The sequence below is a fragment of the Leptonychotes weddellii genome, chromosome 11 (genome assembly GCF_054177405.1).
Source record: "Leptonychotes weddellii isolate Sample4059 chromosome 11, ASM5417740v2, whole genome shotgun sequence".
Classification (NCBI taxonomy): domain Eukaryota; kingdom Metazoa; phylum Chordata; class Mammalia; order Carnivora; family Phocidae; genus Leptonychotes; species Leptonychotes weddellii.
The window spans coordinates 47495053-47509721 of record NC_138379.1 but is presented as its reverse complement, the minus strand read 5'-3'; the positions used below and the strand labels follow the sequence as shown (position 1 = coordinate 47509721).

The 14669-nt window shown below is 36.7% G+C and overlaps 1 protein-coding gene across 3 annotated transcripts in view; it reads left to right on the top strand.

Moving 5' to 3' along the window:
* RAB6A (RAB6A, member RAS oncogene family) overlaps nt 1-13233 on the top strand; it is a 63847-nt gene extending 50614 nt beyond the window's left edge. For 2 of the 3 annotated variants that reach the window (XM_081798803.1, XM_081798802.1), the window contains 2 exons: nt 9669-9735; nt 10962-13233. In XM_081798803.1, the coding sequence (XP_081654929.1) occupies nt 9669-9735; nt 10962-11026 (132 nt within the window). In that variant the 3' untranslated portion in view covers nt 11027-13233. The remainder of the gene's footprint in view (nt 1-9668; nt 9736-10961) is intronic. The other variant, XM_081798801.1, reaches the window with a different exon arrangement.
* The last annotated feature ends 1436 nt before the right edge of the window (nt 13234-14669 follow it).

Sequence of the window (14669 nt, the reverse complement as noted above, 5' to 3'; positions counted from 1 at the left end):
GCACTCAGGCACCCCCGGTCTTTCTGTGACCCCAAGGGTCCTGAGACCACACTGTCCCGGAGGGTTCCACCCCCCTCTTAGCCACCGGAGTGACGTCCCTCAGCGGAGCAGACTTTTAAAAGTTCCGACTTTGTGCTCCGTGGTTCTATCACTTGCCAGAAGCGGCCGACGGAGGCCCCTCCCCCACCGTCTATCCTCCCGAATATCGCCTCGGATTCACTTCTCCCTACGTCCTACCTTCCAGAAAGTGGTCGCTTTTCTGTTCAGAGAGTTCTTGCTATTCCTTTCTTCTATCTCCTGTTGAGTTTGTAGGTGTTCAGAATGGTTTGATCCCTATCCAGCTGAATTCCTGAGAGGAGACGAAATCCAGGTCTCCTACTCCTCCGCCATCTTGCTCCGCCCCCCCTGAAATGTACACATCTTAAGTTTACGTTTAGGTGGGGCGCCTGGGTGGCTCAGTTGGTTAAGCGACTGCCTTCAGCTCAGGTCATGATCCTGGAGTCCCTGGATCGAGTCCCGCATCGGGCTCCCTGCTCGGTAGGGAGCCTGCTTCTCCCTCTGACCCTCCCCCCTCTCATGTGCTCTCTCTCTCTCTCAAATAAATAAATAAAATCTAAAAAAAAAAAAAAAAAAAGTTTACGTTTAGGTGAATTTTGATAAACGTTTATGTAGATGTAATGACTACATCAGTGAAGATATAGAAATATGTTATTTAATTTCCAAATAGTTGGGACATTTCTAGATCTCTTACTGTTACAGCTTCCAATTTAATTCTGTTGTGGTCAGAGACTATACTATGTAACATTTTAGTCATTCATAATTTATTGAGATTTGTGTTATGGCCTAGCATATGGCCTGTGTTGGTGAATGTTCCACTGGAAGACAATGTTTTTGTATAGTTGTCAGGTATAGTGTTTTATAAATATCAGTTATATCAAGATAGTTGATAGCATTGTTCGTATTTTAAATAGTCTTACTAATTTTTTGTCTGTAGTTCTATCAGTTACTGAGAAGGGAGGTATTAAAATCTACAACATTTGTATTTGCCTGTTTTGCCATTTAGTTCTGTCAGCTTTACTTCATGTGTTTGGAATTTCTGTTATTGAGCACATAGATATTTAGGATTGTTATTGTCTTCCTAATGCATTGTGGGTTTTTTGGTTTGTTTTTGGGTTTTTTTGTGTGTGTTAAGAAAAGTTCCTTTTTATCTCTGGTAATACTCCTTGTTTCCAAGTCTTTATCTGATCTTAATATAGCCACACCAGTTCTCTTATTACTTATTGTTTGCTTGGTATATCTTTTTCCTTGTAAAGTAGGTCACTGTTAGATGGCATCTAGTTGGATCTCACTGTTTTTTAAAATCCAGTCTGAAAATCTCTGCTTTTTAATTGGAGTGTTTGGTTTATTTATATTTAATGTAATTATTTATGTAGTTGGGTTCATGTCTGTCATTTGCTCTTTGTTATCTGCTTGTCTGTCATTTTTAGTTTAAGCAAATATTTTTATATTATTTTTTGAACTCTTTTTAGCTAAACCTCATAACTTTTTTAGTGGTTGCTCGAGGGATTAAACTAGAGTTAATATACCATTTCATCCTTTGTACCTGTGCACTTTTGCTTTGTGTTATTGTTGTCACATATTTGATATTTACATACATTATGAACTCCGTAATGTTTTAAATTTTTTTTTTTTAAGATTTTATTTATTTATTTGACAGAGAGAGACACAGCGACAGAGACACAGCAAGAGAGGGAACACAAGCAGGGGGAGTGGGAGAGGGAGAAGCAGTCCTCCCGCCGAGCAGGGAGCCCGATGCAGGGCTCAATCCCAGGACCCCGGGATCACGACCCGAGCTGAAGGCAGACGCCCAACGACTGAGCCACCCAGGCATCCCTAATTTTTGCTTTAAACAGTAATTAAGAAAAAGGACAGCTTTTTCTGTTTACTCATATATTTACCATTTCCATTGCTCTTCATTTCTTCTTACAGATATGAGTTTCATCTGGTATTATTTCCCTTTAGCCTAAATAACTTTCTTTATTGTTTCTTATTGACATCTCCTAGTGATGAATTTGCCTGGCTTTCACATAGCCCAAAAGACCATTTGAAGAAAAATTTTTGAAGAACGTTTTTGTTATTGAATTTGGGGTTCACAGATATTTTTCTTCCAATACTGTAAAGATGCAATTTCATTGTCTTCTGGCTTCCATTGTTTCTAATGAGTAGTGAGCTGTAATTTGTATGTTCTCTATATGTAATGTGTTATCTTAAAGTATTTTTCCTCCCTCATTTTCTTCTTAACTCTTCTTCTGGAATTCCAGTGGCACATCTGTTAAATGGCTTGATATTTCCCATGGTCACTGAAGCGCCTCTTGTTTTTTTATCCTTTTTGTACTCTTTTTTAAGATTGGATAATATTATTGATGTGTCTTCAGGTTCACCAGTCCTTTTTCTCCTATATCCAAACTGCTATTAAGTCCATCCAGTGAATTATCATTTCAGATATTGTACTCAGTCCTAGATGTTTCCATTTAAGTTTCCATTTCTCTGTTGGAGTACCCCATCTGATCATTGTGGCATTGTTACCTTCAAGTCTTGAACATATCTGTAATAGTTGCCTTGAAATTGTCTGCTAATCCAACATCTGAGTCATCTCTGAGTCTGTTTCTATTGGCTATTTTTCTCTTGCCTCTAGGTTAAATTTTCCTGTTTCTTCATGTGTCTAGCCATCTTTGGTTGTATGCTCATCGTTGTATATAATATACAGCGACTCTGATTTCTGTTATTTTTCTCTGCAAAATGCTGAGTTTTATTATGGCAGGTTGTTATATTGCTGGCTGATCACCTTGAACTTGTGGAGTCTTGATGTTATGTTTTGTTTGGGTGGATCTGTAGGAAGCCTGAGGTATTTATCAAGCTTTTCTGTCTTGGTGGGATTCAGACTCTAAAGTGTATCCCTGGAGCAGGGAGTAACTGAAATCTCTGCTCATTTCTTCCAGCCTTCTAGCTGTTGTTTTCAGATGGGCTTCTTGCAGTCTCTCCTATATATGTACCATTCAAGAGTCAGTTGAGATTTGCGGGAAATTTATGTGTAGAATTTAGGGTCCCTCCTCTTGGCTTCCTCCTTAGTTATTTCCTTCCTCAGTCCAGCCACACTAGCAGTCCACTGACACTGCAAAACTTTAAAACTCGAGTTTTCTGCATGAGTTCTGGCCACATCATATTGCACAGGCTAGGAATGGCTCTTGGGAACACCTGTATAAACATGGATCTCACCCAGTGAGTGTGGGTTCCCTTCTTCCCAGTGTTGAATTCTCCCTAATTTGTATCTGCTTTGTGTTGCTCTTGAGAGCCTTCAAATAATTGTTTTTTACAGTTTGTCTGGAGTTAATAATTGCCATCTGCAAGAGTGTTAGTGCTATACAAGTTAGTCTGCTATTACCCAAACTGGAGGTGATATTAAATTTATGGGGGGTAGGGGCGCCTGGATGGCTCAGTTGGTTGATACTGACTCTTGATTTTGGCTTAGGTCATGATCTCAGAGTTGTGGGATTGAGCCTTGCATCTGGCTCCTTGCTCAGTGAGGAGTCTGCTGGATATTCTCTCTCCCTCTACCTCTCCCCTCTGTTTGCATGAGCTCCCCCCCCAATAAATAAATAAATAAATCTTAAAAAAAATTATGGGGGTAAAACTTAAAATATCTGATAAATGTAACAACTGAGACTATTTAGCATGTACATACTTAGGTTTTTCTAACATGGAAGGTCAATTTATTCCTGAGTTCTGTATGTTATTTATCTAGCATTAAAATAAGTGGATTTTTGACTTAAATTATATATTCAATAAGTACCACATATTAACAGAAATTACTATGAAGAAATAATCCAGACCCCTTCTGAGATTTTTATTGTAGGTCAGTCACAATTCAGAAATGGTGTTGGTATTCAGAAATTTACCAGGTAAATTTCATAGTCCAGTCATTGCCTTGGAAAACATTGGGAATCACAGTCTTACATGCCTATTAAGTAAGCACTGCATATGTTTGTTCAGCCGTATATGTTTGCAAAGCACAATTACTTTTGATGATTGTGCATTGTACTCATTTGACAAAATCATCATGTGCTTTCACTGGAAATTACATGGTAGTCTTTTTGTATAGATGTGTTTATCAGTATTAAAGGTACCTTCCAGTTGTATTTTCCACATAGATGTTTCTAGCTTTCTGCTAATTTGCTAATTGGATTCCTTCTCCCTACTCCCTTATATACTGGATTATAATATACGTAATAAAAGCTGAAAATGGACTTTCTGTATTGCCCTATGTACTTTTTAAACAATTCTAGGAGAGTTCATTAATTATGCATCATTAATGTCTGACTATGGTTCAAGTGATTGGGCCTTAATGCCTAAAAATTTTGGCTTAAAATAAAACAAATTTATTCCTGACCAGTACTGCTATTTTTTCTTATTTAAAAATGTTCTGGGGCGCCTGGGTGGCTCAGTTGGTTGGGCGACTGCCTTCGGCTCAGGTCATGATCCTGGAGTCCCGGGATCGAGTCCCACATCGGGCTCCCTGCTCGGCGGGGAGTCTGCTTCTCCCTCTGACCCTCCTCCCTCTCATGCTCTCTGTCTCTCATTCTCTCTCTCGCAAATAAATAAAATCTTAAAAAAAAAAAATTAAAAATGTTCTGTGCTTAACCCCTCTGCTCTTTAATCTTGTATAAGCACTTAACTCTAAAACCCGGTGCATGTCTTAAAAAATATTGTTACAGTTTTTTTTTTAAATAAAAATGCTATCAGGGCTAGAACTATAATAAGTAATAATACTTAGCATGATCATTTATATTATATAGGATATTTAAGTAATATTTTTCATTCCATTCAATATTTCATAGCAAAGTAGCCTATGTGGGCACCTTGGTGGATGAGTCAGTTAAGCATCCAACCCTTGATTTCAGCCCAGGTCATGATCTCAGTGTCCTGAAATCAGTCCCCATATTGGGCTCTGCACTCAGCAGGGAATCTGCTTGAGGATTCTCTCCTCCTTTCTCTGCCCTTCGCCCTGTTCTCTCTCTCTCTAAAATGGATAAATCTTAAAACACACACACACATACACACACAAAAAACAGATAGCCTGTGGTAAATATTTTAACCCTTATTTTTCTGTTTTTTAAAATGCAGTAATATTGCTTTCTTTTGTGAAAGTGGTATGGTGCTTAAATTGCTGAGGGAAATGGTAATGAGAAGGTAATTAGTTAAGGCTTCATCTGACTTTTCATCTGAGAATTAATACACTCTTTTAGTGAAGTGTTAAGTGTGTGGATGTCACCTTTCTTATTATATTCTCTAATTTTACAGTGCTGGCAAATGGGAAAAGAAGAGAAACACTTCTTGATCTTTAACTTCTAAAATCATCAGTCCTTGTCAGAAGACAAAGATTTGTTTGAAAGAAAATTAGTGATAGCTGATGTACATCAGTACTAACAGATCAATGAAAGCTTACATACATACAGTGGGGTTGTGCACACATGCACGTGTGTGTAAATTATGTTATACCTGCTGAGAAGCATATGTACTTTAAGCATTGGTAGGGATAGTGACTTTTCTACACCATTATATCCCATGTCTGCCATAGTTCTTGGCTCATAACAGTTCTTCATCTTATACTTTTATCATGTTCCTTAATTCACAAGTATCAATTACCTACAGTCTGTAAGACCATTGTGGTTTCTTTGGAGAATTTAAAGTTATGTAAAATATGATTGTTAATTTCTAAAAAGCTTATGCTATAGTTGAGAAGAGTCACATTCTCATGAAAATCATGTAGTAAAGGGTAGGTAATACATGATAAATGCTTAGCCAATACTACAGAGACAGTAAGATCCACAGAAATTGGGATGTAAAATCAGTGCTGTCACAAGGAGGTATATTTATTGAAGAAATGAATAAGATTACATATAGATAGGATGATCAAGGGAAGCCCCATCTTAGTCATCTGTGTTCCTAATAAAGCAGAAGCCTCTGTTAGTGTATCATTGGTATTTAAGAAATGGATTTTCCTCTAATGATTATTTAAAACAACTTAATCCCCTAGGGTCTTTTCCTTCCTGTCTTACATATATTTCTGTAAGGATAGAACTTTGCTTTTTGTAAAACTTTTACTTGGCTCATTTTAGGGTGTCCTGGGTTGAGTTTTGGTTAGTGGTGTTGATTCCTTTACTCTAATTGAAATATTTTGAGGGAACACCAAGTTTTTCAAATATACTGGTTAAAGCTATAGATAAAATGTTTAAGTCCTAAGAAAATGGATTAAGTTTTTATGTCTGTGATTTGTGTGTGTGTAATAGTATTTCACAAAGCAAATTCCTCTTACCCAGGATTGTTAGCTGTTTCTTCACACAGGCCTTTCCGCAGTGCTTTTCCATCTAGAAAAAACTTCCATTTATACTAAGCAGTATAAGGTAGTAGAAAAAAATATGAACTTTGAAATCTCAGTTCTGCTATTTATTTGGTATATGGTACATATTCTTTTTAGCCTTAGATTTCTATAAAATGAGGGTATTAATATCTTCCTCACAAGTTACTGTGAGGATTAAAATGAGAAAACGTGAAGATTCTGACAAAGTAAGCACTCAGTATTAGCTTTTTGATTACTTTAAATTAGTGTTACAGCATAGGTCTTTGACCATGGCTGCACATTAGAATCATCCAGAGATCTTTTTATGAAACTAAGGGCCCCGCCCCACCCCAAGTTCGTTAAATCTATCTTTGCACGTGGGACCCAAGTATCTGGTATTGTTTGCTTTTAGTTTCCTGGGTAATGCTGATGCATGGTAGGTATTGAGAACCACTGGTATAGAGGGAAGGACTTTACACATAACCATTCAAGGAAACATCCCTAAAATATTTCTTTCTGATTACTTTCAAAGGTAAAAATAAGTTGAACTTCACAACTGTAGCCCCCTTTTTATTAAGAAGAATCTAAAGATTAGGGAAATTAATATCCTTGAGGTTACAAAGCAAAGCTATAATAATGGGGTAGTTAGTACTACAGTTTCTTGATTAGAATTTTATATTCTTTCTAGAAACACATTAAATTCTGTGTTATATTATGAGAATAGGTAGGTAAAAATATAACAATACCATCTCTGAAAGACCTCTTTATGTACTTTTTTTAAAGCATCAAAACTTGTAAACCATTTTATTCCATTTTCACAGAAAATGGAAGGTAAACAAACCTTCCCAATGCCTCCATTTTTAAGCTAGCCTATAATAAACTTTGATATCCTTAAGAGCTGAAGATGGTGCATTTTTAAACAGTTTAATAAATATTTAATGTCAGAAGCAAACTATGAGATCTTGGGAAGATTTCTAGATATTCTTAAGAACATTTCAGTTCTGCCCTAATATTTTCAGAAGGTTTTTCCCAACCCCCACACCTTTCCCAACAGTTTTAAATAGCTTCTTAAAGCAGAATGTTACACCTATTGGCATCTTGTTATAGTCCTATAATTCACTCCATTTCATAACATTTGGAAAAATTTTCTTTTCCCCTAGCCCACAGGACCATGAGTTATTATGACTAGTCTTTAGTAGAAATAGAGCTACTGTTTATTACAGACTTTCTGTATAACAGATTGGTTCTAAGCAGTTTACCTCATGATCTCCCTTAATTTTCACAATAATCTAGTCAGTTAAGTATACTATTATTGTAAGCCCATTTTACAGATGAGAAAACTGAGAAACAGAAAGATGACCTGTCACCTAAGTGGCCTGCCCAGAATATAAACTTCACACTTCACCTTTTAGTTTTTAGGTTTTTGCCATTCTGCCCTATATTTAAAGCACTTTCAATATGTGATTTGTAGATCTTTGTAGCCATAGTAAAACAATTAGAATCACCGATAAAAGTCCTAATGCAAACTGTTGTTTTTAATGCCTTCCTTTGCCCATAGGACAAAGTTTGTCTCCTTTCCAGGTCTTTCTTAATCTGGCCTTTAATATATAGAGCTTCTTTCTAATCCTTTTACATATTTTGTACTCTAGCCAGTCTGGACTACCTAAACTGACTATACCTTGTGCTTTTCTCTGAACATGGTTTGGGCATTTGATTGTCTAGTAGTGACAAATGTGGCACTATGTCCCAGATGGGATACAAATGGGCACTGTGCATCCCAGAAATTCATTCTATAATAGTGATATTCAATCTTGGCTTTAGTAATTTTAACACTTAGGCATCTAGCCATAATGTATAGTCAGCACATTTCTGATTTCAGTAGTTTCAAGGACAAGGGAAAAGAATATTGAAGCTAATGACTAACTTTGATACATCTCTAAAATGCTACTAAACCTTATAGAACCAAAACAATTACACTTTTTCTCAAATCTTCCCTAATCCTACCCCACCAGGCTACTGCCTACAGATAAAAATTTGCTCCTTTTCTATATTCCTTTCCCTAAACAGATTATGTAGAGTTCTAGTTTTCATCAATAGATCTTCTATTGTTTCTGTTCCTTCTCATTTTACCTCAGCAACATTTGTGAAGCACTTAAGTTCCGAGCACTTTTGCATAATATGTTTTTCAGCCAAGTGAAATTTTTAAACTGCCTTTAAATCCCAGCTGAAATGTCACCACCTAAAGAATTTTTCCCAGTGTCCTGAGAAGGGCCTTCTTATATCTGTGTTCTCATATCATTTTGTATTTCCTTGGTTTATGGCAGTTATCACACTGTAACATAATGAATTGTTTGCATCTGTCTCCCTTACCAGACTGCAAGCTCCCTTGAATTAAAAAGCTACATCTTGTTCATTTCTCTGTCCCTAGAGAACCTGAGACAGTGACTCAAACAAGCAGGTATTTAGTACAAGGGAGTTATATCACAAGTGCATTTAACTTTTAGGAATTTTATACTGCATGCCAAAAAGAGAAATGATTGAAATAATCAGCCAATTTCACCTGCCATTCTACCCAGTGAGTATATGCCTAGTTCTGGACACATAATAGGGGCTATGCGTCTGTTGTTCCTTCGGTCAGTTTCTGTTCCCACATGCCTCTCAAAGTGACCATCTCGTCCTTGAGTGTGAATCTCCGTTTAAAGAAACTTTTCATAAGTCATACCTCAGACACAAGCCAACTACTTCCACTGGTACTTTTTCTATTGATGGAGGAAAAGCCATGTGCATTGGATTTGAGAGGTGGTGTGTTGGTCTCTAACAGTGATTTCCTAAGGAATTACCCAGGGTAATTTTGACTAGACTGACTTTTACTATATATTACTGACTTCAGAAACTGTTTATGAAAGATAGGAATGCCACTTTATACGGTTTTCCTAAATGAGCAATCTTCTGTCCTTACTCTGAATTGTTATAGTAGGTTTTTATGACTCAGATCACATTTTTGCTGCTTATTTCTTAGCTGTTTGTTCATGTCTGATCTCACCAGTTAGAAAGTAAGGATCATATCTTTATACCTCTTTGTATATGGCATACAGCATATAGTACTTATAAAATAAATAGACATTTTAGTATGCTTTCATTATGCTAAGGTCTAAGTGAGAAATAATCCAGAAGCCATATCTTTTAACTTACCATCTAGTAGTCATCCACTTTCACTTGATACCATTTGCTAAATTTTCCCTTCCAATTATCACATTTCTTTTCTCCACAGCTCTTTCGACGTGTTGCAGCGGCTTTGCCTGGAATGGAAAGCACACAGGACAGAAGCAGAGAAGACAGTATCCTTTTTGTTTCATCAGAAAATTTTATTGTTAACTAGTCTTTAGAGCTCCACTTGGTTGGCTAAGGATTATGCTATTGCCTTTTACAGCCAGGAATTAATGGCTTAGGAGCATTAGAAGCTCCAAGGTTTTCTATGGCAAAGAGATCTGGTAGTTCACGTGTACCCTTTGCGGCCTGTTGCTCACAACAATTAATCAATGAGAAGGTTTGTGTTTGTTTACTTGCTTGATTTTTTTTTTAAGATTTTATTTTATTTATTTATTTATTTATTTGGCAGAGAGAGCAGGAGAGCACAAGCAGCGGGAGCGGCAGAGGGAGAGCGAGAAACAGGCCCCCTGTTGAGCAGGGAGCCCAATGGTGGGGCTCGATCCTAGGACCCTGGCATCATGACCTGAGCCGAAGGCAGTCGCTTAAACAACTGAGCCACCCAGGCACCCCTACTTGCTTGATTTTTAATGAACAGGAAACTTAGAATCCAAGCCTTCTGCCTTTTAATTTTGAGTTCTGTTGGCTCTAGGCTTTTTCCCTACAATATATATCATATTTTCCTCCCTTGCTTTTTCTAACATTCAAGCTTTCTGCTTGGCACAGGCAGGAAATAACTCAGTCTGGAGTTTTATTGTGGCCTCTGCTTTCAGAAACAGGACATAATGAAGCACATCTAATAATAGTTATTTTAAAGGATTTTTAATTTTAATATTTTAATTGTTTTATATTTACCTTTAGTGTTTTTCCGTATACATTTTTATTAAGCCATAGAATTCATAGCACTTTGTGTTCAGCTTTTCCCACTGCTAAATGTTTTATGTTTTCTAAGCCTTTATTACTTTTAATAGGATAATATGTTCTACAGAGTTGAAGTCCCATCATCTATTAAATTCTCTTCCTTTGCTAGAACTCTTTTTGTAGGCTATTTTCAGATTTTTATTATAGATAATTCTGTAAGGAGCATCATCTTTCATCTGGTTTCTTGCTCCTGTAATTTCCTTAGAAGAGATTCCCATGAATAGGGCTTAACCTTATTCTGACCCTTGTTGCATATAGTAGATATAGGTGAGTTTATTTCATTTGAGCACCTCGTACAGTGAACTAGCTGTATAGGAAATAATGGTTGTATCCACTCTGAAACCAATAGGAATTGAAAGGGCTTGCAAGAGATGTCAGTGTTCGGCAGAATTGGAATTGTACTTTCCCATTTATAGCTCCTTAACTTTTGTTTCAGTGATTGACATAAAACTGGAAAAGCCTCAGGAGCAACCAGTCAGTGAAGGAGGCTGCTCCTGCTAATCCCCCATGGCATCTTTAACTTTTCTCCAGAAGCTCACTGCTTTGGCCCCCTTACTCTTTCATTGACTGCAGTGTGAATATTGGCTTGAACCTTTTCCCTTCAGTAATAACGTATTGCAATTCATCATTGCTGCCTGTCTCGTGGAGATGATCTATTAGCTTCACAAGCACAAAAAAGTCAGTGTCTTCATTATTTATATTTTACAAAAAGCCAAATGATTCCAACATATTCCACTTTAAAAATTAGATACATTTTTCTCAACTTTTTTTTTTCCTTTTCAATGTTATGATAATGTACTTTAAAATGATGGAAATTTTAACAGTATATGGTTTGGTTAAGGAACAGTTGTTCATAGCAGCACTTGCCTACCTACTCGATCTCTCTGCTTTTCTCACCTCTCCCTTACTGCATTCCCTATTCTTTCTCTCTCTCCCTAAAAACAGACGAGGTATGACAAAGCAGCAGTCAGACCAAGCCCATTGGATCCTTCAAATTTAGCGATACCACTTGCTCGAACCTTGGGCCAGAATGTCCAAAATTATTATTGAGCAGTGATATAAATTACTTAGACTTTATTTGAGGTCAAAACTCAACTATTATGGTAGGCAGTGCTTGAATAAGACAAGGGTTCTGTTGCATCTTCAAAATGAGTTCTAATGAACACACTGAGTACTTAGTAAGTTAAGTGAACATAAAATGTGTTTCAGACCAAATAGATGACCCTTTCACATGTTAGTCTCTGGGAGAGAAGGGTAACAGTGCTTCAGAACATGTTTTTAATACTGAATTCTTCTCTGAACTGTTTCTGCCAGGATTTAAAATTGTCAAGATAAAGTTATTCTCTTTGTTTAAAAAAAAAAAGAAGAAAACTTTTGTAAGCAATAGATTTCTCTTGGGTTTTCTTTCTTCAAAAAATGCTATGTAGGCAAGGCACTATAGAAATCAAATTCCTTTAAGAAGAACCAGTGGAAGAATTTAAACTTGGCACCTTGATCAAAACTACAATAACCAGTAGAAACAATGATATCTAAAGTTTACCAACAAAAGAATCCTCAACAGAATAGCAAATACTTTGCTCAGGACATTTGAGGTCAAATTGAAAATAGAAACAGGTTTCTTATAAGCCCCTAGAGGCAGATCTGGAAAAGCATACATAGAAGAGGGAAAGGAGAGAATGGAAATAAAACTCAATATTATGCAGATTTATGCCTTATTTTTTAGCTTTTTTTTTTTAATGTTGGTTTTGCTTTTTATTAGGTCTGTATAGTTTGGTAATTAACCAGTGATTTAGTTTTATATTGAAGCTAAAATTAATCTTTTTTCTTTGGTGATATTTATTTCTTTGCCTTCTTTTTTTTAAACTACTTTCAATTTTTAGATGTTTTGTCCAGTCTGTTTAGAGCTTCATCACCATGGCAATATATATTTCCCTTAAAACACGGTAAACAAATATACTAGGAGTGCACCATTTTAATCTTTACTAGTTATTGTGAGATTGCTGTGTAAGTTAATAAACACATTTGTAAATACATTGTTTGCAGGAAGAAAATTTCTGAGTTACAGCTCAGGAAAAGCCTGCTGAATTTACGTTGTAAGCATTACTTAACACAGTATAAAGATGAAAAGACAACAAAAAATAATTCATACTTCTTCATCCCCTCATTGCAACAAAACCCTTAACTGGGAGAACCTTATTCCCCTCTCTTTCCTCTTCCTTCTCCAATTCCCACTTATTGTCACCTTGTAATATTCAGAGAGCACTTGGATTATGGGTCTGAATAGAGAAATGCTTTCAGATAATCATTAGCCCACATACCACTAACTTATACTCAAAGATGGGATGGAGTTGTAAAGTGCTTTTATATAATACGATATTATTGTTAAAGGCGAGGGTTGACTCTTTTGTTTCATTTTGACATGGCATGTCCTGAAATAAATATCAATTCAATATGGCAGATGGGTCATATTCTTTATTTGGAAGAAGTTGTGATTTCTGACATGGGGGTGATTGTCTTCCTACACTGTAGTGTTTGACTCTTTATGTATCTATAAAACAGTAACCAGTTATGCTGCTTTTTAATATTGGTCCTTTTATTTGGCTTGGGGTTTTTCAACTGAAGCAGTGAAGTGTGTTCATAGTCCAGATTTTTTTTTAATAAACAATTTTGCTGCCAAAAATATATAAATAAAACACAAACGAAAACAATTACTGACTTGGTTTTCTATTCCTGCCAAGGTAGTAAATTAGCATGAGTTTCCTACTTCCTCCTTAGAACTGTAAAGGGAACTTGAAATCCAGAAAAATAACAAAACAACAATAATAAGAAACCCCTGGGGTTTCAACTGTTCAGAGTGAGGGAGAGTGGCTACAACTTGAAAGACAGGGCCACTGGTGGAGGCAGTAATATAATAAGAAACTTGGTTTATGTTCTGCTTTTGCCTCCTCCTAACCCACTTTGTCCTAGAGACAGGGACAGCAGACTACTGCCCTCCCACGAAATCCATCCTGCTTCTTGTTTTTAAGTTAGGTTTTATTGGAACTCACTACAAAGGTGGAGTTGAGTAGTTGTGACAGACCTTATTGCCCCAAAAGCCAGAAATATTTACTGTAAAGGGCCAACTCTTGCCTTGGCACAAATGATAGCTGTTGCCCTTACAGAAAGGGAGGCCACAGGTCAGACTACTGGTATAGTGTCCACAGGGGTAAAATATCAGGGCCGTGTAAAATCCCTGATAAATGAGGAGTTGATGAAATAGGGGGGGAATGACCTGCCTGCCTTAGACCTTTCACTCACTCTCTTAACCCTTCCCTTTAAAAACTTCAGTTAGTGGTCTGTAATCTAGGTCGCTGCCTCCTGCAAGAGCTTCTGCTTCCCAGATTAGTTTAAAGGTAAGTCTTTCTAAAAAAACAGTGTGGTTTAGTGGGATGTGACTGAATGGGAGCAATTACATGTGGTTTTGTGGTTCCTGCAACTCTGTCCCACTGTTGTCCCCTCCCTTCCTAAAACACTTGACATTCTGGTCTTTGACCCTTGCCTAGTATACCTTCCCAGACTTGTAACACATACCCCCAGGAGAATTTGGACCCACAAGCCAGAATAGTTGGCTGAAACTGTCTCAAAAGAAAAAGTGAATATCATCTGAAGCAGAAATACTTGAAAAGACCAAAAATTTTAGAGAAGATATTAGCAATATGGAACAAGAATCATAAAATAAATATAACTATTAAGTGTGAAAAATATAATAGTTGAAATAAAGAACACATGCGATCAATGGTAGACTACATTCCACTGATTAATGAGAACATTAAAATGAGGAGCTCTTTCCCTAGAAAGCAAAGAAATAGAAAAGATTGAGGATAATAGTATACATAACAACATCTGGTAGCAATTCCAGAAAGATAAAACAAGAAGAACCTCAAGTACTGAAAATGAAGATAGTATTTATGATAATCATCTGCATATCTTGTGAATGCAGCTTCTAAAATGGTTCCTGATCCCTGCCTCCTGGATTTCATGCCTTTGTACAGTCCTTTTCCTCTCAGTGTAGGGTGGACCTGATAACTTGCTTCTAAGGAATAGAATACAGCAAAAACAATAAGATGTCACTTTGAAGATTGTGTTATGAAAAACACTTGTTTTG